We start from the raw sequence: 26,500 nt of genomic DNA, 5'->3' as shown, positions 1-26,500 counted from the left end.
GGGGCGACTAAAAAGCTTACAACCGTCTCTCAGGAGGAGGCTATAGAATATGAGACGGAGAAAGCATACGAGCAATGGAGTGGTGCAGATGGGTAAGTTCATGAAGTAGAATATTTGGATAATATGTGTGCAGATGACCGAGATAAAGAGGGAACATCAGCTTTGGGCAACTCAGAACCACGAAAGGTAAATAGGATGTGAAGATTGGAATGCATATGGAGACTGACAGATCAGTAACTGGATCTACTCTCAAGCAGAACACTGTAGAAAAACTAACAGTCAACCATAGGTTCTAAAATAAAGATTAACTTCATTTACTTCTTAAGTACGTCTGAATTTTTGCATGTAAATTAACTTGATTTGACTTTGGATGCTTTCTTGAAGTTTAAAAACATCAAAAGCAAAAGGAATTAAAATGAGTATTAAGACATTCATAGTCCGCCTTTAAGTCTATAAAACGATTACACCTTTTAAAGTTAAAAGGAAAAAAGTACATCAACCGAGAGAAAGACCAAGACCGACAATCATAATTTATGATCGCAAATGTTACAGGATACAGACATAAAAATTAATGACAAGACAACCCTTCGAAATAAATACCGTAACAATAACTAACTGAAATAAAAAAAAAAAAAAGACACTCAACGAACGCCAGAATCTCCCCGATACCAAAGGCATGGCAAAAGGCCACCGCCACCGCCGATTGTCGGAAAACGAGATAATCATTGTGATAACAAGGGCTGTGGAAAATCAGGTGGTTGGAGGGGCTGGACAGCGACGAAGCACAACTGCTGAGTGGGCAGGCAATGGGAGGAGGAGGAGGAGGAGGAGGTTAAATTAAGGGTACGGAATAACCAATACAAAAAAAAAGGAAAAAAAATCGTGAATGTCAATTAGTACGGAAGGACGGACGGACGCCGACGGAAAACTCATGATGGCAGAGCTGGTCGAAGTTGGGCCGGGGCAGATCACCGTGGTTTACGATCACATAATTAAACCTTGGGTGTATGTAATAACAGCAGGCCCGACCCAGTCCTATATCCACGTTATGGCACACAGGAGAGAGAGAGAGAGAGAGAGAGAGAGAGAGAATGGTTGGAGAAATAATTGGCTTAACTATCAGTACCAGATAAGCTGGAGTAAGGCAGATTATGATGGTGGTGATAACGAGAGACCAATTTAAAATTGATAAATTTTTACATTGATAAATTTTTAAATTAATCAATTTTTAAATTGATAAACTTTTAAACTGATAAATTGTTCAATTTATAAATTTCTAAACTGATAATTTTTTTGTAATGTTTCCCAACACCAAAATCGGCACGATTGGTATTTTTTTTTTTAAATGATAATAATGCTGGGTATTGGGGAGCGGGACCTTTGTGCCACAGGTGATGCTTCGAAGTTTTCGTTCTCCCGTTACGGTCCTGTGAATTTCCAGCTTCGAAATTCTAACAATTTTTTTTTAAATAGAATTTCGTAAATAATCGAAGGTCAAACCCTAAAGAACAAAATTACTAGTAATTCGAATAACAGTACAACTCCAAACTGAGTGACGCTGAGGCACTTACGATAACTCTTCAATTATATTTTTTACAGTTATTTGTAATGTAACATCCTCAGAAAAAAAAAAAAACTAAACTATTGGACATAAGGAAACCTCCTGGCCTATGTGAACTATAACTTGAGGGTCACTGTCAAAAAAAAAATAAAATAAAAAAATAAAAATAAAAACCTATTCAGGGGTTTATTCTTCACTGGAGCTTTTTCCATGGAGAAGATATACTGTATTTAACTGCAACTGTACAAAACAGCAAAAAAAAAAAAAACATTCAGGATTTTATTCCTGTTAGGAGTTTTTCCTGGGAGAAAATGCACTACATTTATCTGCAACACCAACAGTAGAAACAAAAAGAACAATAAAAGACAATAATTCCTCCACCTGGAAAACAGGAGACCCCAGCACTGGACACCCTCAAATTAAGCCCCCATGAAAATTTGTGAATGAAAATAAAAACTCTAATGTTGACACCGGCTGGGTTTTATCAAATCGGCAATTCCCTCCTGATTCCATCGACATATTAATGGCTAAGCGTCCATTAAAATTCCCAATGTTTCTGTGTCACTTTTTTTCCTGACTTTTTCCCTTACCTCATGGGAAAAGTAACTGACACGAATAATGGTAAGTGGGACACGGTAATAAACCGTATAATTGAAACAAGTGGCGGGACATCACGGCAATAAACAGGTAAAGACCAGTAGTGGGAAAGCGGAAAAGGATATGTATCTGAGGTAAGGAGAAGGGAAAAAAAAAGGAAAAAAGGGGAAAAAGGGAGAAAAAAGGGGGAAAAAAAGGAGTCCGGTTCAAAAGACATGTCAGTTTGGGGACGGCGGTGGGAGGAAAAGGGGAGCCTTTTAGGAGCTCCGGAAAGGGAAATTTAATATTAATACGACCGAAAAAAGTGGAGCGAAAGCAAAGGTCCCATCTTTTCGTATGCATACATAATTCATATTCCTGCATAATGTTAGCGAGTTCGTTCGTGCATTGGTACCTGAGAGAGAGAGAGAGAGAGAGAGAGAGAGAGAGAGAGAGAGATGCATACTGAAAGGACTTTTATGGAGGGAGGCGTCTTCGGGGAACTTAGAAAAATATATTCCTTTAATAAACTCTCTAAGGCAGCATCTTCAAATTCACACCAATGACGGAACCAAGCTGTACCGTAAAAAAAACAAAGATAAAAAAGTGAATATTACAAAAAACATGAACAAAGGAAAGGAAGCACAAAAAATTGTAGTGAAATAACGGAAGTTTTTTTTAGGAACACAGGTGATAAAGGGCTGGACAGCGGGAAAACCATAGCAAAAGGAGGAGAGAGGAAAAATGAAATTAAGTCTGGCCTCAAAAATGGCAGAAAGAGTGGTGAGAAAAAATCTAAAATGAGTAATTTGAAGAGAGTAGGCAGATAACAAGAAGGTGAGGGGGAGGGGATGGGGAGGTGGGAGGTTGAGAAAGGTTGCGGATGTAGGGGGTTGGATCTGGGGAAGGAGATTAAGAAAAAAATCTAAGATATGAGTAATTTGCAATAGCAAGCAGATAAGAAGGCTTGGGGGAGGTGGGAAGGGAAAGTGGTGGGGGGGCAGAGTTTGAGAAGAGGCGCGTAGACAGGGAAAGAGATTTAAAAATCTAAAAATATGAGTAATTTGCGGATGGAAGGCAGATAACAAGGAGTTGGGGGAGGTGGTTGAGAATGGCTATGAAGGTAGGGGGATGGATCGTGGGTATGGGAGGGGGGAAAGGAGTTCTAGGAGATCGGGGCTCCTCTACAGCATGGCGCCGAATGAGTTATGGGTCAAAATTTGGGTGTTGCAGCGTGCAATTAGTCGCGGGTAACGATGGCGTCGGAGGCGTTATGCTAAGCGATCGCTTTTGTCGTCTCACGAGCCACCATTTCTTTATGCGGGGGTAAACAACGCCGGATTAATTATTAAGAGATATCAAGAGCCTCCTTAAATCCTCGGCTCAGGCTCCGCCGAGACGATAACAAAGGCCGTTAAATCTAATTTGTCCTTCGTGTAAATCCAGAACGCCAGAGAGCTAGCTGACTGGCTGGTTCACGCCTTGCAACTCGTGAACAAAAGGGAATTACTGAATTTAATGAATAATCAAGACTTTATCAGTTTTCACACTGACAATTTTTATGGTCTATATCTTGATGTCTTCATTTTTCTCTAATCGTTCAAGCCTTTTACTGTTATATGCGCTTGCGAGACCTTATGGTCTCATTATCACTAAAAAACTTTTCTCAAAATTAAAGCTAATTTTTTGCCAGAATCTGTCCTCCTCAGAAAATGGAGCGTTTAGTATCTGATGGACAATACAGATCTTGCACTAATGCATTTGCGACGGTGTCTTTTGTATAATAAAAGACCACAGCAACCTAAATGTATTAGTTCAAGTTCTGTATTGTCCTTCGATACCAAAGACTCCATTTTCTTATTAGCGAGAGGACAGAGCCTGGCAAAAATTTGGCTTTAATAATGCAACCTCATTACTAGGCATCCCCTGCCAATAACTGATGAATGCTTTGGTCTATGACTGTAAAACACTTTCTAGTAGAGAAAGTCAGTCTTGGAGACATGGGAGAGCGTTTCCTCACTGCTTGCCAGGATGAGGATGATAATTATACTCTCTCCAGGGTCATTTTCAGATCTGATGAAGAAGTGAACTGGTTTTCTCCTTAATTTTTTATTGTTTTGTTATAATAGTATTTGATATCAATTTTTCAAATACAATTACATGGCTGTAATTTCTAGAGCATTCATAGGTCCGCGTTGTGAGGGAAAATTTTGTGTTTTCCCCAAAAACAAAAACGTAAAAATTTGATATATTCACCATCAACGACTTTGCCAGCATAGAGAACAGTTTAATTAACCAGCGGAATCAGTCTATCAAGTGATAATGGTCGTCGTTGTAAAATCTGACACATTTATTTTATAGTGTTATTGGGAGTCACGGTACAATTGCTTTCGTAATAGTACACAATCATTAGGGTAGACTAAAATATACGTGTATGATACAAAATCTGCTTCTGGACAGGTATATGAATTTATGATGGCCTTAAAAAAGCTTGAGGTTTGTTCATCCTTCTCTCAATGAATGAAGAAATCTTTGTATTGCGCAACACATTATGTTTTTTACATCTTTTGATACACATACAGAAACCACATCTAGGTATCTTGATTTTAAAACCCAATGTGATTTTTTTACATAACGGAATACATACATACATACGTACATACATACATACACAGTGCATGTATATGTGCGTAAAGCTAATTTGGATTACATATATACATACATACATAGTGCGTATGTATATATATGCGTACAGCTAATTTGGAATAATGACAGGGCACCAACATGGCGTCCCTTGGGCAGGAAGCTAAAGGTCGCACATCAAGTTGATGGCAGGTCTTGCAGTTAATGAACCGATACACCCGGAGTGATATGAATAATTTATACATACATACATACATACGCACACGGCGCAGCAGAAAAATTCCGCGTTTCTGGCGTAATTATGAAATTACGTCTGCCTGATAAATGGACCAATAAATCAAACCGGAGGAGAGGGAGCTATGGAACTACAATAGTAAATGAGACATTAAACTGCAATTATCATGTCACATAAAAATGGCCACTTTTCAGGCGAATGGGAAAAGAGACTAATTCCAACGGAGACGGGGTCCTTCGAAGCGGGGTAGGGGGTGGGGGAGGAAGACGGACGATCTCTCATTATCCTCCCGGCCCCCCAAAAAAGAAAACAGACGCCCTCACTCAAAAATGCAACTAAAAACTATACAAAGGACAAGAAAAGAAAGGGACAAGTCATGAAAAGACTTCCGCTTTGTGTTAACGTGGTGGTTCTTTCGTATGTTCTTTCTTTTTTTTTTTAGTCGCTCGAAATTTATAAGGTTTCCATTTCCATAATAAAGTATTGTGTTCGCGTAATATTTATTGGCATACCCATCGTGACAGTAATGCATATATATCAATTTTATTTCTATACATGTATAAAATTAATTAAAATTTAATACGATATATATATATATATATATATATATATATATATATATATATATATATATATATATATAATATACACAATGTCGTTGAATATCCACCTCGCTCTATCTCGGAAATAATACCGGAGGGGAATTGTATTAGGTAAGTGGTTCGTCACCTGTTGGATTCGATCCACCGACAGCAAGTACCTCCTATTTGAGAGCCCATTGGTAACAGCTCTCGATAATGAAGTATATGTAAAAAAAAGTCAAGGTGGTGTGATACACACACACATATATATTCATCACTGTTAGGGAAAAGTCATTACTGTATATACATATATACATATATACATATATATATATATATATATATATATATATATATATATATTATATATATATATATATATATACATATATATATATACATATATATATATATATATATATATATATATATATATATATATAGTTACAGTAAAGACCTTTTCCCTTATCCTGATATTCAGCAAATACTTAATTAAGCGATGAGGTTGCTAGCCTATACCATAAGTCCCCTGGATGTTCAAGAGGCCTGACGTACCCAGGGCGTTCTCTCTCTCTCTCTCTCTCTCTCTCTCTCTCTCTCTCTCTCTCTCTCTCATCCAAATACTGCCCAGACCAAACATTGCTTAATGTTACTGATCAAACGACCATCGTTGCAGCGAGAGAGAGAGAGAGAGAGAGAGAGAGAGAGAGAGAGAGAGAGAGAGAGAGAGAGAGAGAGAGATCCGATTGTATGGACCAAGATCATCAGAGAAGGCAGTCAGTATTAGCTTATAGTACAATAGCAGCGCCGTCTCTTAAAGATTACCACAACCGTTATTTTAGGGATATTTGTCCGTGATGGCCGGTGATAAAGAGATGATATACAGGATTAGGCGAAGACAAATAAACCCAGGGGGCAATAATAAAGGGTAATAACAAAATAAAAGAGCAGAAAGTAAAGAGAGACAGAGTAAGTGAGAGAGAGAGAGAGAGATTTTCCGTATGATATCGCTTAGACAAAAAGAGAGAGAGAAAAAAGAGAGAAGCTTCCTTTATGTTCCTAGCTATAGATTAGGGCATATATCATTAACTTGATCACATCGTAAAATATCTGGAAAATCCTGCCCCGACCGGAATCGTATTTCATGGCCAGCGCTTGCTCATTATCTTCGTAATATGCCATTAAGTATACAAATAGAGACGATAAACAAACAGGATATAGGAAAAGGCCTCGATTTTACGAGTATCGTTTGTATTTGATAATTAGTATGGGTTGAATGTATCCTATCAGATTATTAATTATGCTTAAGTGCCCAGAATATATTCACAAATGCCACCATGCTTGTTAAATCTTACAGAGTTTAGTATATTAATCAACTTTTTATTTGCATAGTTATGACGGCCAGGTCAAATGTTATTAATCTACCAACTTACAGGTATTTATGCATATTCATTTATTCATTCGTACATACACATACAAACGCATGCATGCAAACACACACATATATATAAATATATGTAATATATATAATATATACACACGCACACACACACACACACACACACATATATATATATATATATATATATATAAATATAATATATAAAGTAATTATATATATATATATATATATAAACACAAAGAAAGTAATTTTCAGGCAGTAGAGAAAATTTACGTTTAAAAATTAAAACAAGTAGCAACAACAGTAACAACTTAACTGGAAATATAAACTCAATTCGTTAGAATACAAAGTACAAATACAGAATACAATGTACAAATATAAAAACCAAACACATGAAATATGAAAACTGAAATCTATGAAATGAACTAACAAAAGAAACTTGTATAGGAATCGCCTTACGGACGAAAGAGGGTAATTGTAAAGAAAAAACTATAATTAATTGAAATGAATACGTGCAAATTATATTAAAATGACACAAAAGCAACAAAACTAAAACGTTACATGCGCACAACATATCAAGAACACGCACAAATCATTCAAACTGCAATTCAGCTAAAAATCAATATTTCCAAAACGTAGCCCTACTTTTTGCTAACTAAAAGTGATTCATTTATAAGCGGGATGCTTCTCCAACATTTATTATTATTATTATTATTATTATTATTATTATTATTATTATTATTATTATTATTATTATTATTATTATTAATGCTCAGAAATTCCCAATCTCGTGAAAAACCATGTGTAATAAAATTCCATGATAATATAGTATATTTTACATAGTATTATATTTACTATATTATTGTGGTTTTTATTACACACATTATTAATATTATATTATTATTATTATTATTATTATTATTATTATTATTATTATTATTATTATTATTATTATTATTATTATTATTATTATTATTATTATTATCATTCAGAAGATGAACCCTATTCATATGGAACAAGCCCACAGAGGCCACTGACTCGAAATTCAAGCTTCCAAAGAATATGGCGTTCATCTGAAAGAAGCAACAAAAGGTAATAGGAAATACAGACAGAAGTGATCAGTTATTAGAAAAAAAAATGAATCAACGAATTAATAAATAAATAGATTAAAATGTAAGTACATTATAAAGCACAAGGAGAACTGCTTTAGGGTATTAAAGCACTGCATCTCCTCTTGAGCTTTTGAGGTTCCAACAGCACAACATCCTCTGGGAGACAGTTCCACAGTTTTAACTCTTAAAACTGCAGAGTTCCCAGAGTCGTTGCGAATGTGAACAGAAGGAAATAATCGCAATAATCGCCTACTCTAAGCAAACGGATGTTTGTTCCGAGCGATTAACTCTGATGATCAGCAATTACGTCCTCTAATAGTCTTTCAGTTTGACTCGGGTTAATTACCGCTTTTAAATTTCTCGTAGTCAACCGGAACTGACCTTCTATGAATGTCAATTGCTCGTACAGGTTTAAGTGGTTATTTGCAACTGCTGCGTGCAATCTTTCGTTTGTTATGTTCCAGTTATTTTGTGCTAATTTGTGCAAGCCATAACTTTATTTAACTTTTGGCTTTAGTGAATTTTAAATCTCTTCTTCTGCGCGTTCTGTTTGAGTAAGATTGCTATCTAAGTTCATGACCTTTTGGCATGTTCTGTAAGAATACATACTCATCAATAATAATAATAATAATAATAATAATAATAATAATAATAATAATAATAATACTTGTAAAACTGAATATCATTAATAAAAAAAATCCCTATTACTGAACTGGTAACTAACAATTAAAGGATCAGAAAAAGAAACTATGCGAAATTAATTTCAACAATTACAAAGTCTGTGTAAAATTAGCAAATCTCAGATGCTTTTCATGAAGCTATAGTGGTTACGTAACAGAGGTGAGTGAGTTGCCAGGAAATTAGATTTTTAAACTGACGTTGTACACAGTGTTACAGTATTATATATGTATATGTTTATATGTGTGTGTATACATTATATATATATATATATATATATATATATATATATATATATATATATATATATATATATCTGTATGGTGTACGTGCATATATATATATATTATATATATATATATATATATATATATATATATATATATATATATATATATATATATATATATATATATACATGTGTGTATATGTGTGATACAGAGAGAGAGAGAGAGAGAGAGACAGACAGACAGACAGACAGACAGACAGAGACAGAGAGAGAGAGACAGAGAGAGAGAGAACACCTCCTTTAATTTCCTTTTTTTACCAAAGGTGATTTTTCTTCTTCTTCTTCTTCTCCGTCTTCTTCTCCTTCTTCTTCTTCTCAGCCAAGCCCTGGTGCCTCTTATTGCATTCTGGCTCCCCCGTCCACCTTCTATCTAATCTTCTGCTCCATTCATCGGCCAGGGGCTGTGAATAGTTCGAAATATCTTGTTTGTGATCGTGACGTGAGCTGACCTAGAGTAATATATAGCGGTGGGGCCGCAGACGCTTTCAGTCCTCCTTCTCCAACACTACTACCTCCACCACCACCACCACCACCACCACCACCACAACCATCGCCGCCGCCTCTTCGTCCTCCTCCAGCGTTAGAGAAAATGGCCGGCCTTTTCGTCGACACTCCCGCGCGCCGGCCCGATCGCTTCTCTCTATCGGGCGAGGGATTGACTCGGAGGCAGTTGTTTTTCGCTATCTTACGACTCAAAGGGAGTTGTTTTTCTCTGTCTTATTATCCAACCGGTGTTGTTTTTCTCTGTCTTATTATTCAACCGGAGGTGTTGTTTCTCTATCTTACGACTCAAAGGGAGTTGTTTCTCTGTGTCTTATTATTCAACGGAGTTGTTTTTCTCTTTTTTCTCTACCTTATGACTCAAAGGGAGTTGTTTTTCTGTATCTTGTGACTCAAACGCGGCGGTTTTTCTCTATCTTATGAGTCAACGGCAGTTGTTTTTCTCTATCTTATGACTCAAAGCCAGTTGTTTATCTCTATCTAATAACTCAAGGGCAGCTGTTTGTCTGAACCTTATGACTCAAAGGGATTTGTTCTTCCTCTATCTTATTACCCAAAGGCGGTAGTTTTTCTCTATCTTATGCAATTGTTTTTATCTGTCTCATGACTCAAAGGCAGTTGTTCTTCTCTATCTTACGGCTCAAAGGGAGTTGTTCTTATCTATCTTTTGACTCAAAGGCGGCTGTTTTTCTCTATCTTATTCCTTGGCTTCATTTGCTGTTGGTGAGGCGGTGGGCAGGCAAGGAGCAAACATTTAAGTCGATGGTAATTTTACATGCTGGTCTGGATTTAAACTCGTCCAAGACGGGTTATCTCTGTTCGTATTAGCCGTGAAGATATTGCTGATAGTTACTAATAACCTTGTTGCTGCTGCCCTGCCAAATATGGGTAGGATTGTGGGGGTAAAGAACTTCGTACATTTATTCATGCAAAATAAAGAGAAAATTTGATATAGCAATATTCTCGAACATTTTTTCTGATTATAAGCATAAACTTGCGTCAGCCAATTGAACCAGAATGTATCATCATTCTATATAATCCTATATTTTCTAGGTCTGCAAAGCAAACTCCTTTATACATACATACATACATTAAGATTATATACATATATATATATATATATATATATATATATATATATATATATATATATATATGTGAGTATGTATATATACATGTATATATATACAATAAAAGCAGAAAGCTCATTAAAGGGTGACATATATATATATATATATATATATATATATATATATATATATATAATATTATATATATATATATATATATATATATATATATACATATAAATATATATATAATTTATATATATATATAAATGCATATATATACATACATATTAGTATACATACATACATACACATGATTATTTCAAACATATCAGCATATGTACATATACCTTAATTAACGACCAGACTTACTTAAGCCCTCGTCTGAAATTCTCGGCATACCTGTCTGAAGCAGCCGTCCAATCGTCAAGCCAAAAAGGAAATTTATCCTTCGCCCAAAAATTACAAAAGGATAAGAATTGGGAGAAGAAGAAGAAGAAGAAGAAGAAGAAGAAGAAGAAGAAGAAGAAGAAGAAGAAGAAGAAGGGATCCCCGCCGGGAGACTGAACCTCAGTTAGACTCCCACATATAAAAGTCAGAGACGTCGAGAGTGGAATTTATTAAAGGCTCGGGCCTTCTATAGTCGCTAAATGCATATCGTCCGAACCTTTCTTCATTCTTTATTGCGCGTAAATTGCTGCGCCCTTCGAGGATGACTCGGGATCTGTACCACGTCGAAACGTATCGATGTCGAAGGAGCAAGGAGCAAGGAGCAAGGAGCTTCGCTTTGTAATTAAACGGGAAATTATATAGTTTTACAAAAACAAATTTCGTCTCGGGAAATAATTCGTCTGTTTGAAAAAACACACTCAAATAATTTTTCCTTCAGTTTTCATCTCTTTGAAACTCCATCCCACTTGATATGTCTAATCTCCCTTCTGAGTGAATCAAGGGCCCAAGTCCCCCTTTGGCTGTAAGGGCGATTACACTGATGTTTTCGAAGGAGTTTTCGCCTTTGTCGTACGCCCAATGGATGCTTCTCTCATGTCACTCATCCGACACCCGCATGAAATATCAGAACACTCTACCTAATGAGGCCTCCTCCTCTTCTGGTGAGTCGAAAGGCTAACCTGTTTACTAGGATACTATCTATCTGTATCTAAGTTCCCCCTTTACTGTTAGTCATTCCCTTATCTCTCTCTCTCTCTCTCTCTCTCTCTCTCTCTCTCTCTCTCTCTCTCTCTTTTTATGCTATATTCTTCCAGAAAGATTCAGAGGTTCTTGGCATAGGATGTACTGGTTGAAAAACTCTCTCTCTCTCTCTCTCTCTCTCTCTCTCTCTCTCTCTCTCTCAAAAACCCTCTCTCTCTCTATCTTTCAAAGACCCAGACGTTCTTGGTATGGGATGTACTGGTAGAAAAACCCTCTGTCTCTCTCTCTCTCTCTCTCTCTCAAAGACCCAGACGTTCTTGGCATAGGATGTTCAGAGGGAAAATTCTCTCTCTCTCTCTCTCTCTCTCTCTCTCTCTCTCTCTTTTCTCTCTCAGCTCAGAGTATGGGTAGACGACCATAATAGCCAGCACGTTTTATGGACTGCTTTATATGCAAATATAAATATACCTGGTTTGCGCTAAGCAAATCTTCATGTCTTTCAAACAGTTAAATCCACATATATATATATTACATTTTATGATTTATTATATATATATATATATATTATATATAAATATATATAGGTATACGACCTTCATAAAGTATGTATAATTTTATGGGTTTTCATATTTAATACGAAATCCCAAATATAAATATACCTCCGGTTTGTATGCGGAGCAGAACTGGGTAAAATAAGAGAATAACAATGGCTTTATTCTACTAATAAGAGATATATAATATATATATATATATATATATATATATATATATATAAATATATATAGTATATATATATAAATATATATAGTATATATATATATATATATGTATGTATAATATATATAATATATTATATATTTCTATATACATATATAATATATATATATATATATATATAAATTTCTGACTCACATCAGGATCAGAAGCGAGGTCTTTCAATCGAAAGACCTGTTCCCACAATGATTGTGTATTGATTATTTCTGTCATATATATATATATATATATATATATATATATATAAATATATATATATATATATATCATATATATATATATATATATATATATATATATATATATATGATGTTAAAAAGGTCCACTGTGTGAATCCCACATTGACCAGTGATCAGGATTGAATTGTCTATCGGAATATGTTGTTCTGTCGTGTAAATAATGTTTTTAATGGTCTTGTAAACTTCAAAGAATCTGGTTAGATTGCAGTAGAATGGAGACTTACTCACACACACACATATATACATATATATATATATATATATATATATATATATATATATATATATATATATATATATATAAATTGACTGAAAATAAAATAGTTACAAAAGTTCTTACAACATCTGAAAAAGACTGCTAATTTTCTTTTAAAGCATTTGAAAATTTTGCTCTCTGTTATATCTGCGTATTAGTTATAGCTATCACCACCATGACTTTCTATTTTCATTATTATTCCTGTTAATGAAATGGGGAAAAATATTTTTAAGATAACTTGATAAGATCTTGTTCAAAGGTCGACCTCACGCCCCCGTACATCTAAATCTAGGTTTTAAAATTACAGCATTGCACTTCAAGTAACACTAATGCCTACATAATATTATTACCACATTATTATTAGATCTTTGACCTTGAATTGCATCGAAAATGTTAAGGACAGAGTTTAAAAACTGATTTTTTTTCTGTCCTTCCCCACAAAAAATTACAATAAAATAGAAATAAATAAAAGGATTAAAATTCCCAGCTTGGAAAATCATTCACTGCATTGCTTTTATTTTTTTCAGTCGCAGTGTATCTACAGCAGGTGACTACCCCAGAACAAAAATAAATAAGTAAAAAGGTACCTTTTATGAAATATAATCTGCCTTATAATCAAAGTACTAAATTTCTGTTTTTTATATTTCAAGAGCTGTTTCAAAGCGCATCTTGGTTAACTGATTCCAGTCTATCGAACAATTAACAGTTTGTATTCTTTATCTGTAGAAAGAAAATTATTATTCTGAAACTCCAAAATCTCAGATGGACTTTTTATCTGTCAAAATCTATAAATAATTCAACAATCTTATTACGCCCCTTAGTAATTTTCATTTGGATTTTTGCCTCAAATAAATTGATAGTTTTGAAAATAAATCTTTGAAACTGACAAGGCGTTCTTTACTTAGGCGATTTATCGAAAGTGTTTATGCCGTTTCCCGATGTATGTGCAACATGTTATTAGGCACTAACAACGACTTTCTCAAGGGAGCAAAGACAAAAAGACAGGATACATGCAGCGAGGTATCTGAGTACGATACAGAAGTACCGATAAACAGTCGCTAATAGACGACATATTGCGGCAAGATCTACTTTATAAAAATGTTTTAAGAACATTAAATTCTGGTATGCGACGCATGATTTATTAGAAGATTTGGGTAGGTGAAAAAAAAAAGTGGAGATTCGCTCTCAGTAAAAGCTACAAATTTAACTGGAATATTAATACAGCGATTACTTAGTTGAGCGAGTAGAAGTACAACCGTATCGGTTTTATGAAACGACGAAACTGCGCGTAAATCATACAGAAATGCGCTGCGCATCAAATAACCAAACATAAAACACGGTGTTAATGGAAGAGTCTCCTTAGGTGAATCACTCTTCAAATGGGGATCTATAACAAGCCTTTGGAGACACGGAAGATAAAGAGTTCCATTTTCAGAAGTAACAAGTAAAAAATGTGCCGAAGTTTCTTCGGCGTAATCGAGTTTTCTATACAGCGCATAATCAAGGCCACCGGAGATAGCATTATACCGGTGGTCTCGGTATAATGCTATATGAGCCGCGTCCCATGAAACTTTAACCACGGCCCGGTGGTGGTCTATCCTATATCGTTGCCAGAAGCACGATTATCGCTAACTTGAACCTTAAATAAAATAAAAACTACTGAGACTTGAGGGCTGCAATTTGGTGCGTTTGATGATTGGAGGGTGGATGATCAACATACCAATGTGCAGCCTTCTGGCCTCGGTAGTTTTTAAGGTCTGAGGGCGGACAGAAAAAGTGAGGACAGAATAAAGCGCGGACGGACAAACAAAGCCGGCACAACAGTCTTCTTTTACAAAAAACTAAAAGGCGAAGTACACATCACATCGACTTCTTGCGAATCCTCAATTTCCTTGAAAAAGTGGCATAGATCTACACGTAGGCAATCTTTTAGAGCATTATCTAAATCACCAATTGCCCACAAAATAAAAAGATACAGCTTTATTACAAAAGCGAAGTTTGGACTGGAACCAGAACTTGAATGAGAAATAGTAACCATTACGAAAAAATTTTACCGTTATCGGTGGTCTCCTTTGAACGGATTTCTCTAATTTTTTATGTCTTTATTTATTTATTTACTTGTTTATTTTTATTTATTTACATTGTTCTGAATGCATATCACAAGTGCGAAGCAGTACTTTCTGAATCGATTTGAAATTTAAATGACAACACTCTCATAAATAAAACCGTGGAAGACTAGGAAGGAAATTATTGACAACACTCATAAATAAAAACAATGGAAGGCTACAAAAGAAAATTATTGACAACACTCAGAAATAAAAACAATGGAAGGCTACAAAAGAAAATTATTGACAACACTCAGAAATAAAAACAACGGAACGCTGTGAAGGAAAACTATTGACAACACTCAGAAATAAAAACAACGGAACGCTATGAAAGAAAACTATAAGTTCTTTTGCATCGATCTAAATAAAAAAAAAATAAAAAAAAACGCTTGTGGGATGTTGCTCAATGACATTAAGTGGGATCAGATCGACCTTTAGATAAGTTTTGTAGTAAAATGAAATATATTTGCTGACTGAACAATATCGGGGAAGCGAAGGGGAAATTAACATGCGCTTAGAGTCATTCGAAAATAGGATAAGGAAAAACATCAGGTGTCGTGGGACTCTGGTACATAACGGTGCTGAAAAGGACCATCAGTAATTTAGCGATAAAAAAAACTGAGACAATTTGTCTCTTAATGAGCTGCAAACTTGAATGTTGAAAATACAGTAAAGCTCTTAGTTGGAATGAAGGTGAACAGGGTTTTATACAGACTAACAAGATAATCGGATATAAAACGAAATATAATCTTAGGGTCTTCAAAAGCGAAATGGAGATACAGACTGAAAGTAATTATGATCAGTAAATCAGATTTGTGTAATCAATGAAAATCTGCACGACTGAAGGACTTTAGAATGACCACAAAAGATATACAGAAATAAAAGTACATAAAAAATTTCTCAAGCACATACGCTTAACAAATTAAACTGATAATGTTTTCGTTCTCATTTACAAACTTTGTCTTTATTTTTGGCCTGTGATATGGGCAGTTTCTCTATAATATATATATATATATATATATATATATATATATATATATATATATACATACAAAAAATATATATACATATATATAAATAAATATATATATATATATATATATATATATAATGTTTAATATAATGTTTAAATAAAAATAAATATATATACTGTATATACTGTATATATATAAAACACTCTCGTTGAAATCTAATGATAGAAGGACAAACTTGTTGGATATAATGAAAATCATTTCTTTGCAAATAGAAATGTCCCGCTTGACTGACAATGAAATATTCATGACAAGCTATGCTATATAAGCGTTTCGGATAGGTTCCTTGCTATTGGTTTGTAAAGTCAATTTCGCTATCCTCCTACTTTTTATTTAAATAACGTGGGGACGTAGTTTTTTATATATAAAGAAGATAAAAGGGAATAATTTATAAAATGTAAAAACGAGAAGGGTGTCAAATAATTGCAGAATTATGGCGATGGTCAGTAAGCAAAACGAGAAATTCTAAAAATCTTGAATGACAGCGACAATGAATCACATCTCTCTCTCTCTCTCTCTCTCTCTCTCTCTCTCTCTCTCTCTCTCTCTCTCTCAACAAAGATCAAAGGAATTTTTAAACTTCTGATTCATCTCTCTTTGACTTTTAAAAATCAGTGCAGTTAAACAGACTGTCGCATTACCACCGAGAATCATTTCACGAGAAAAATGGAGACTTTCGTAACAAACCCAAAAGGCCTAGAACCCCATTTAAATGTCTGTCTACATTGTTGTGTCTGGGAGAAGAGAGGGAGCGAGGAGAGAAAAGGAATAAAAGGAGGAAGAGGGTAGCATAGGAGGAGGAGACCAGAAACCTCCACACACACACACACACACACACACATACACACACACACACACGGATTCAGTTCCTTTTAAATTACTGCGATTCCCTCGTCCCAGTGTTGACTTAGTCCTGCTCCTAATAAAGGAAGACTCGATTTATCCTGTCACTTCACTCTCCAAAGGCCTCTCGCCCAAGCTCGAGGGGCCCCCTGCGGCGGGACTCAGACTATAGAGGCAGCAACCCTCCGTTCGTTCTGTCTCCCTCCTTCAGAGAGAGAGAGAGAGAGAGAGAGAAAGAGAGAGACCCTCCCCCCCCCCTCCTCAGGAGACTTCAGTGTAAAGAGCCCTTTTCCCCTCTTGTGTGTGTGCACCCTCTGATAAGTCCTTCTAAAGGGGGTCTCGTCCAATATCCCTAAAACCTTTTCTGGTGTGGAGGAGGAGGAGGAGGAGGAGGAGAATGGAAGGCCAGGATGAAGAAGGGTGCATACTAAGACCCTTTAACTACAGTGATTGTGCTTCATTCGGCCTAAATCCTAAGAAGAAATTCCGAGCCGGCGAAAGTTGGGCGAAATTCTCGTTAAGCAATGGAGTGTAAAGCTCAAAGCTAAATGTGGCAGTGGTTTATATTCTCGGGACGGGGAATTTTTCCATCTTGAAGGCCTACTTACGCTGGAAAAGGCTTTTATCTGAAAAAGATCCTTCTAAATGTCATAAGGGGCATCGAGAACCTTGAGTTTCTACTAAAAAACGGGAAACTAATAACAACAGAACAATTCTTTGCAGCAAATATACTCGAAGCCAAACTTCCCAAAACATTATACCATCACACCTCTCTGATTTCTGAAACCCATCACAGAGCAAAGGCCCTCGCAAGGACATGGGAAAGTCCTCCTCAGTAATCACGTGTATTCTTTCGAGTTTTGCAAGAACCTGGCGAAGTCTGAGGAAACTGGTTTGTGTGTGTGTGCACATGATTATACGTGTACGTGTGTACATATGTGAGTGTGCATATATGTGAGTTTGTGTGTGTGTGTAACATCTGGTCGCTAACAGATGTTTCCTTCTCTTCCCCCCCTGTCTGTCCTTACTTTCGACAGTCTCGCAAAAACCACGGCGAGCAGAGGAGAGTGGAGTGGGGACCGGACACCTAATAATGAGAATATGGTTTTGGTGCATGTGGAGAGAGAGAGAGAGAGAGAGAGAGAGAGGCTGGTGTTCCAGACAAATGGAAGATATCAGCCTGAAGAAATATGAACTATATGAAGAAAATGTATTCCAAGGGCCTATTTAACAAAACAAAGTTATATTTTTAAGACTAGAAGTGTTGAAAGTAAAAGTAAAATGGAAACTACTACCGGCAGGCCTCTTTCTTCCTAAACATACAGAAAAGTATACACAGACGTTTGTTATTCTGTAAATGAGTGCTTCATTTTACGTACACTAACAAATCTGGCTTAATGCAAACGAAAATATGATTGTAAATTTCCCCACTTTCAATAATAAAAGTCTGTATAATCCTACTGACTAATATGCTCGCCTTTATGAAACGAACAACAATGGAATAAAAATATCAGTTACATAATAATAGATACAATATATGTCAAACTGTTTCTGACAGTTAGAACACTTCATAATATCTAAGGATTTTTAGGTTTTCTCAAAAGTCCCCCCTCAATAATACAAAAGACCATTAAAATATGATATTCCTCACTTCTCAACGAAGATGAGAGCTTCAATGAATGGCACAAGCAGTGTTACTTTTAGTTTTGGTGTTTTCCCAAAGGCGTATGAAATTGGAATTTACACTCTATATAATGCACTATTTCGGCGAGATATCAAAGGTTTGCGGAGACAGTTATAAATTCAAAGGGACGTGAAATAAAATAGGGTTAGTTTGAAATCATTATATGCAGAGAGAATCTTTTGTTAAATGAAAATTACGAAGATGATTATTATCGGGAAAATGATGGGCCTTTTTAGCTTTCTGTAAACGAAAACTATTGTTCCGGCTTTGTCTGTCCGTCCACACTTTTCCTTTTCGCACTTTTTATGTCCGCCCTCAGATCTTAAAAAACTACTAAGGCTAGAGGGCTGCAAATTGGTATGTTGATCATCCGCCCTCCAATCATCAAACATACCAAATTGCAGCCCTCTAGCCTCAGTAGTTTTTATTTCATTAAAGGTTAAAATTAGCCATAATCGTACTTCTGGCATCGCTATAGGTACCAACACCACAAGCCACCACCGGACCGCGGCAGAGTGTAATGGGCCACGGCTAAGAGTTTCATGGGCCGTGGCAGAGGCCACCACCGGACTGTGGCTGAGTTTAACGGGCCGCGGCTAAGAGTTTCATGGCCCGTGGCTGAAAGTTTCATAAATCATGATACGCTGTACAGAAAACTCGATTGCGCCGAAGAAACATCGGCGCATTTTTTCTTGTTGAAACTAGTGCTGAGTCTTATGGCAGTTATTACCAGAGAACCAGATTCATTGTCAGACGACCGTAAACAGCTATTAACGGAATGACAAAAAAAAAAAAAAAAAAAAAAAAAATTGCAACCAAGGCCTCTAACCAATTTTTTGTTTCTGTAGAGAATTAACGAATTTAAGACGGTTCAACAATTAGTCATTTCTGGCAATCTTACCGAAGCGGTATAAATGTTCGACCATTAGCCCGTGCAACAAATTGAGGAAACTGGATAAAATTCGATGGCATACCTAAATTACTTATGGACAAACGATAATTATACTCAAGCTCCAGATTCAAACGAATGCCTCCATGCTAAAGCCAAATTCTTTAATTGAGTGCCTCTTAAGATCATAAAAATCACGTGACCAGATTTAATTAAAAAGCGCTTCGAAATCCTAAATGTTAAGACGAATATAATAATTCAGTAAGATGATCTATTTAAGAAAAGCCCTTTTAAATAAACAATAAGTCACTGTGCCCCGGGGGGCCTCAGCAGAATAAGACGAACGGACATGAACATTTCACAAAGCAGTGTTCCTCTCTAAAATGAAACAAGCTGTAAATTCCTTTCTTCCCTGGATGTAATGTTACCCATATGTTTAATGACGCCGGTTCCGGCCGGAAAAGACACGCTCGTCTAGTTTTGCAACATCAAGACCGCTTTGGATATTTTTGGTAGGCAAACAAACGCACAACGCATCCAGCCAGTCTCTTCAACTTGGTATCAGACTGCCAATGCTGAAAGTTTACCTAAACGTCTGAGAGGAATAATTACGAATTGAGTTGAGTTGAATATGGAATTCAGGCCAAAGGCCAAGCACTGGGACCTATGAGGTCATTCAGCGCTGGAATGGCAACTGACAGTAAAATGTTTGAAAGGTATAACAGGAGGAAAACCTCGCAGTTGCACTATGAATGAATTGGTGGGAGAGGGTGGAAAGTAAGGTAGAAGAAAGAGAATATGAAAGGAGTGCAGCAAAAGGAACGAAAGAGGTTGCAGGTAGGGGGCTTAAGGGACGCTGCAAAGAACCTTAAGTAATGCCTACAGTGCACCGCACTGACGGCACTACCCCCCTACGGGGAAAATAATGATGAAGCTCTCACAGCCGCATCAACAATGGTTTCATTCACCATGCAACTGAAAAATTCAATTGATTTGTGCATCTACCAGCGGCGTGACGTCACTCTGAAAGACCGTTCTCGCCGATATTACGAAGACCGGAGGGTCGACAGCTCATCATATTCTTGAGTGGACAGTAATTAGAGACTCGTTAAATAATAATAAAAAAAAACTGCCTTTGAGTGAATGTTACACTCGAGAGATTGAACGTCTTTTTCTTAGGTTTAGCAGAATATGGGAGAAAATAAATGGAGCTTTGGATTACGTCAGTGAAATTCATGCTAGAAAAAAGAACTTAGAGATAAATATCTTCCATTTTGTATTGTTATTTGCCTGTAAATTTGATAACCAAAGCCACGAGGACTATAAACACAAAGCTACTTTGAGATGTCAGAGACAAAACATATATATATATATATATATATATATATATATATATATATATATATATATATATATATATATATATATATACACATATATATATATACATATATATATATATATATATATATATATATATATATATATATATATACATATACAGTATATATAGTATATATATATGATATTCATAAAGAGCTAGTAAAACAGCAACAGGCAAAAAGATAGACAGAGTTATTCATCACAATAGCACTAAGGAATTTAGCAGGGGGTAGGGGGTAGGGGTTACGGGGTAGGGGAGAGGAGGGAAAGGGGAAGGGGGCCTTTGAAAGAAAAATGAAGAGTAAGCCATTGTAAGCGGACAGCGGAAGTGCAAGGTGGGGGGAAGAGGGGGGGCGACTAACACTGCTACCATCATCTCAACAGACACCATAACTCCCAAAATAAGGAAAAAAAACTAAAAAAAAAAGTATATTTAAAAAAAAAAGAATGCGTAATTAGAGCGACCAAGAAAACCGCTCGTATCGCGATGTGCGGTTGCTTAAAATATTCCGGGACATTAGTGAAAACATATGCCTATATAAATCATGTTTATTGAAGGAATTACGCGCCGGGAGCCGTAGATGCGGCCGGGGGTAAGTCACACGATAAGGAGTCCTCGGTGTCTTGTGCGCGCATACAAATGTATCACTTAAGAAGCCGAACAAGCATTTAGAGCCACATGGCGGCTTCGCCTCTCCACTTACACGACTTTTTATTTCGTATTTATAGTTGTCGGTCATCTATTATATTACTTGTTTGCTAATAGCGCCCTCTTCATATAACAAATAGGATGCCTCTCTCTCTCTCTCTCTCTCTCTCTCTCTCTCTCTCTCTCTCTCTCTCTCTCTCCAGCAGCCTTGAAGAACATCTTTCCCCCAAGAGCAGGGCGGTGCGCATAGCGATCTTCGAGGCGGAGGTTCTTGGAGGAGGAGCTTCTTGGAGAAGGAGGAGAAGGAGGAGGATGTTCTTGGAGGAGGAGGTGGAGGAGGAAGGAAGATGAGGAGGAGGTGGTTCTTGGAGAGGAAGGAGGAGGAGGAGGAGGAGGTTCTTGGAGGAGGAGAAGGAGGAAGGACGATAAGGAGGAGGTTCTTGGGGGAAGAGGAGGGAGGAAGATGAGGAAGAGGAGGTTCTTGGAGGAGGAGGAGGAGGAGGAGGAGGAGGAGGAGGAGGAGGAGGAGGAGGAGGAGGAGGAGGAGGAGGAAGAGGAAGAGGAGGAGGAGGAGAAGATTCTCATTAGGTCCACTGCATCTTTCGTTAGATGAAGTATTAAGAGTGCCTTATGCAACAGGTATTTACAGACGATACAAAACATTCTGAGTAACCTTTAAAATGCGTTCGTGGCCATAATATCTTTACCTTCTGAGATGATACATACAAATACTTATGTGTCTATATAATATATATATATATATATATATATATATATATATATATATATATATATATATATATATATATATACATACATATATATATATATATATCTATATATATATATATATATATATATATATATATTTAGTTGTAAGTGTACCCACACGCTCACTGTAAACATAATCATACAAATAATTCAGAAAACATAAATGCTCGGATAATGAGAGGTACAAATAAGAACACAGAGAGAAAATGAAAGACATTAAAGAACAACAGAAACACAAGCGACCGCTGCCGTCAATGAACCAAATTGCGAGATGACAATCAGCAATTTTACCCCATTACAAATACATCGAGGACCTTCTTTGAACATGCTACAAAATTATTCTTAGGGGAAAAATCCCACTTGAACATCGACAACAACAAAAAAGAGGGGGTGGGGTCTGCATTATTCCTTACGGAGTGAACTTGGCGGCTCGCGTTATCTGATCCAGAAGGATGCAGTATCCTTTGTACACACTATCCAACTCCTGAAATGTAAATAGTTATTCCAAAAATGACCTTAAGATTTGGCAAGCATTGGAAAAATATGTCTTTCATGGATAAGAAAAATATCGTCAGTCCCCAAAAGAAAACTTAAACGTAACTAGTTAAATGGTTGGTTATACTGAAAGAAGTAGGTGATAATTTTCGAGTCCCTGGAGTGAACGAGAAGCGAGAGTCCAGTGGAAATGCGTTCTGGAAGGGACTTGATTGTGCAAATTTGTATTTTCAGTCTAAACAGACCTAGAGGACAGAAAATTAATAAAAAAAAAAAAGAGCAAGATGGCTTACATATTAATACAAAGTAGATGGAAAAGCAAGTGTAAAAACGTAATGCTGAGAAGAGGAGTGGCTGGAGGTATTTCAAACAGTTTTCTGGTTGAAGTCAATGGAACCAGAAGTCTGTATACGTTCAAAAAAGTGGTTATGAATATAATTAAGTCAAGGTGGTTTTATAAGAAAGAAGTGCTAACAGATGAATAATGGGATATGTTAAAGCAACCGATGTGGAAGTATTTATGAGGTATATGAAAAATTCAAAGAATGGTTCAGTAACTTTGCAGGGAAAGTGCTAACTCAAAAAATGTTATCTGAAGACAATCAAATTCTATATTATTAATGAACACTATGACGAGTTGCTGAATGTATCGTATAGAAGATAAGATCTTAACGATACAAGAACAGAAGGAATTGATATAAATTTAAGAATTCTGATGATATATGGAGAGCAATTAAATGAGTGAAGAATGGAACACTGGCGGAAGTTGATAAGTAGTGAGATTGATGCTGCTTCTTGGTAATAGTTGGGATGAGTGACTGACAAGGGTGTATCAGGTATGTTCGGATGAAGGAATGATCAAGAGCAATAACTTCTCCACAGAGGGAACAGCAATAAGAGGCGAGTATAAGAATTATTTTGTATTACAGTACAAGTATTTATTATTCACAGATTTCATTCAGCTAATATGTACACCGTACGATTTTGACTGAGAAAGTTCGGAACGCAGCAAACTGATAGGCAGGAGCAATGAGGCTTTAGACATGGATGAGGATGGGTGCATCATCTACTTATAACAGAAAAATTCTTGAAAATTTTAAGAGTAAAGGGAGAATTAACATATGGCGTACAAAGGCCTGGGAAAAAATTGTAGACAAGGCATTTAGAGTGTACTGATAATGCGTGGTAATTTACCGAAGACAATTAAAGTTTTTACGATGAAAGTGAAGAACGTCCAATAATAGGTTTAAAATGATGAAGCAATCTGAGAAGTCAGAGGAAGCACAGGTGAAGTAAGTGTAAAATTGTAAATTATATGCAAAGATGCCATGAATGTGGTGTGAAGTGCCTGATGTTTACAGGTCATATTGTTTTGGTTGGTCATAATGAAGAAATGTAAAAATTTGTGAAAGAGACATGATGTCTTTAAGGGGACCAAGTTGAAAGTGAATGCTATTCAAGAATAAGGTGATGCAGACAAATGGAAAAGGGGGAAGACTGAACACGGGAAGACTGAACAGTTGAATACTAGTATGTATGGCTGAAGAATGAACGTGTTGATTTATGAACGTAGATGGGATTAAATATAAAAGATCACACTACAAACCAAGAAGTGAATCATAGGATAGGAGAATCTAGGAAAGCAGCAGTATCTCTGCACAAATTTTATGAGTGAAGAGGCATGTTTATAGAGGTGGAAACTGGAATGTGTAAATGAATCATTGAGCCAAGCTTCCTTTACGAAATAAGTGTGGATGTTGAATGTATAATAAAAGTAAATAGTTGGAAACCATAAAATGAATAGTTTGCGTAGTAAATGCAGTGCAAAGATGAATGAAACAGGGAGAACTAGAGATATCATGAGGAAGTTAAAAGCTTAGTGAGGGTCAATAATTGGGACAAAATGTCTTCCAGCGTTTTCGTCCTGTGGATAGATTGTTGAAAAGGTATTCAATTCGGAAGTGTTGGTAAGAAATAAGTCAGGGAGACGGAGCAGTACTGGGTTGACTGAATGTAAAAATAACTTGGTAAAAAGGCCCTCCCCATACGGGAAACAAGAAGCTGCGTAGAATGGGCCAGAGTGCACCACGCATGTACAGAATCGATGTACAGATGATGAGTCAGCTCGATAGGTACATGAAGCAGCTGATATTGGGAAAGTTTTCTGAACCAAAGTTCCTGCTGATTCAACAAGGCATGAGTGTGGCACTCTCTGTTGTTTAGTTTTTTCTCTATGCACCCTATATTCAAGGAAACTACTTTATATATATATATATATATATATATATATATATATATATATATATATATATATATATTGTATATATACATATAAACACACATATATATACATGTGTGTGTATGCAATCACATACATATATACATTCAATAGTTTCCTTATTTTGAGAACTGTAAGTATGTAGAACTCTCAATGCCGAGAACAAGAGTAATTTTGTATAAGGTCCACAATAATATATCAGTAGAATATGAGACTTTATGAAAATGTATAGAAAGCTTTCGAACCCTATGATGGGTTCATCTTCAGTGCAACTGATGATGAACCCAGGATGAAAGTTCTGGAAAGCTTTCTATACATTTACATAAGGTCTCACATCTTACTGATATATTATTGTGGACCTTATACAAAACTGTAAGTAAATTAACGATAAAATTTCCCAAAAGCCTACATACCTTATCTACACACTTTAAGGAAGTGGTCTCAGAATGCTAACTCTGAGTGCTTTCATGAATGAAATTCATCAACAGACAGGTCTTTGAAATATCACTTTTGTTTTTTAGGTCTGAGCAGGATAATTAAGCTCGTATTTGCACTCAATTTCACTTTGACAATAAAGATAAAAGTTTACAATGGTGATAAACAGCGGAGAAAGTAAAGTAGTTAGTTGACAGAAGGAAATTTAAATTCGAAGTTTTCTGTACAGCGTATAATGCTGTGTGAAACTCTCAGCCGCTGCCGTGGTGGCCTGTGTTGTTGGTACCTATAGCAATGCCAGACGCACGATCATGGCTAACTTTAACCTTCAAATTAAATAAAAACTACTGAGGCAAGAGGGGCTGCAATTTGGTATGTCTGATGATTGGAGGGTGGATGATCAACATACCAATTTGCAGCTCTCTAGCCTCAGTAGTTTTTAAGATCTGAGGGCAGCCAGAAAAAGTGCGGACGGACAGGCAAAGCCATTTCAATAGTTTTCTTTTACAGAAAACTAAAAAAAGGAAACAGTAATAAAATAGATACCTTTGTCAATTAAGCTCAATTATAAAATAGATAACTTTGCCAATTACGCTCAAGTAAACACATCTGTATCGCAGCAATTATGTAGCTGTGAAGATCACGGTCATGTCAATTTGCTTTGGCAATAAAAATCGAAAGGCTGTGAAATGAGAGAAGACGGTTTAGTGCTAAAATAAGAGACAATTATCAACAACGGTTCTTCCATTGGTGACAGGATTAGATAATGTATTTATTCTAAGATATTTTGACTGAAATTTACTGTCAGTGAGTACAAACGTTTATTTATGTAAGTAATAGTATAAAATATATATATAAATATATATAT

General features: G+C 36.1%; 2 protein-coding genes across 3 annotated transcripts in view; both read right to left on the bottom strand.

The window, feature by feature from the left end:
* Positions 1-26,500, bottom strand: part of LOC136847844 (homeobox protein abdominal-B-like) — a 601,387-nt gene that overhangs the window by 441,741 nt on the left and 133,146 nt on the right. The window lies entirely within an intron of this gene.
* LOC136847602 (homeobox protein Hox-B3-like) lies at positions 9,465-22,238 on the bottom strand. Its single transcript, XM_067119319.1, has 2 exons — positions 21,871-22,238; positions 9,465-9,717 (listed from the first exon to the last, which is right to left on the bottom strand). Exons 1-2 carry the CDS (start codon positions 22,236-22,238, stop codon positions 9,465-9,467), a joined length of 621 nt encoding a protein of 206 aa, XP_066975420.1.

This window comes from Macrobrachium rosenbergii, chromosome 17 (assembly GCF_040412425.1).
Source record: "Macrobrachium rosenbergii isolate ZJJX-2024 chromosome 17, ASM4041242v1, whole genome shotgun sequence".
NCBI classification, from domain to species: Eukaryota; Metazoa; Arthropoda; class Malacostraca; order Decapoda; family Palaemonidae; genus Macrobrachium; species Macrobrachium rosenbergii.
The sequence above is the reverse complement of the archived record's forward strand: the minus strand, read 5'-3'. Positions and strand labels throughout refer to the sequence as shown.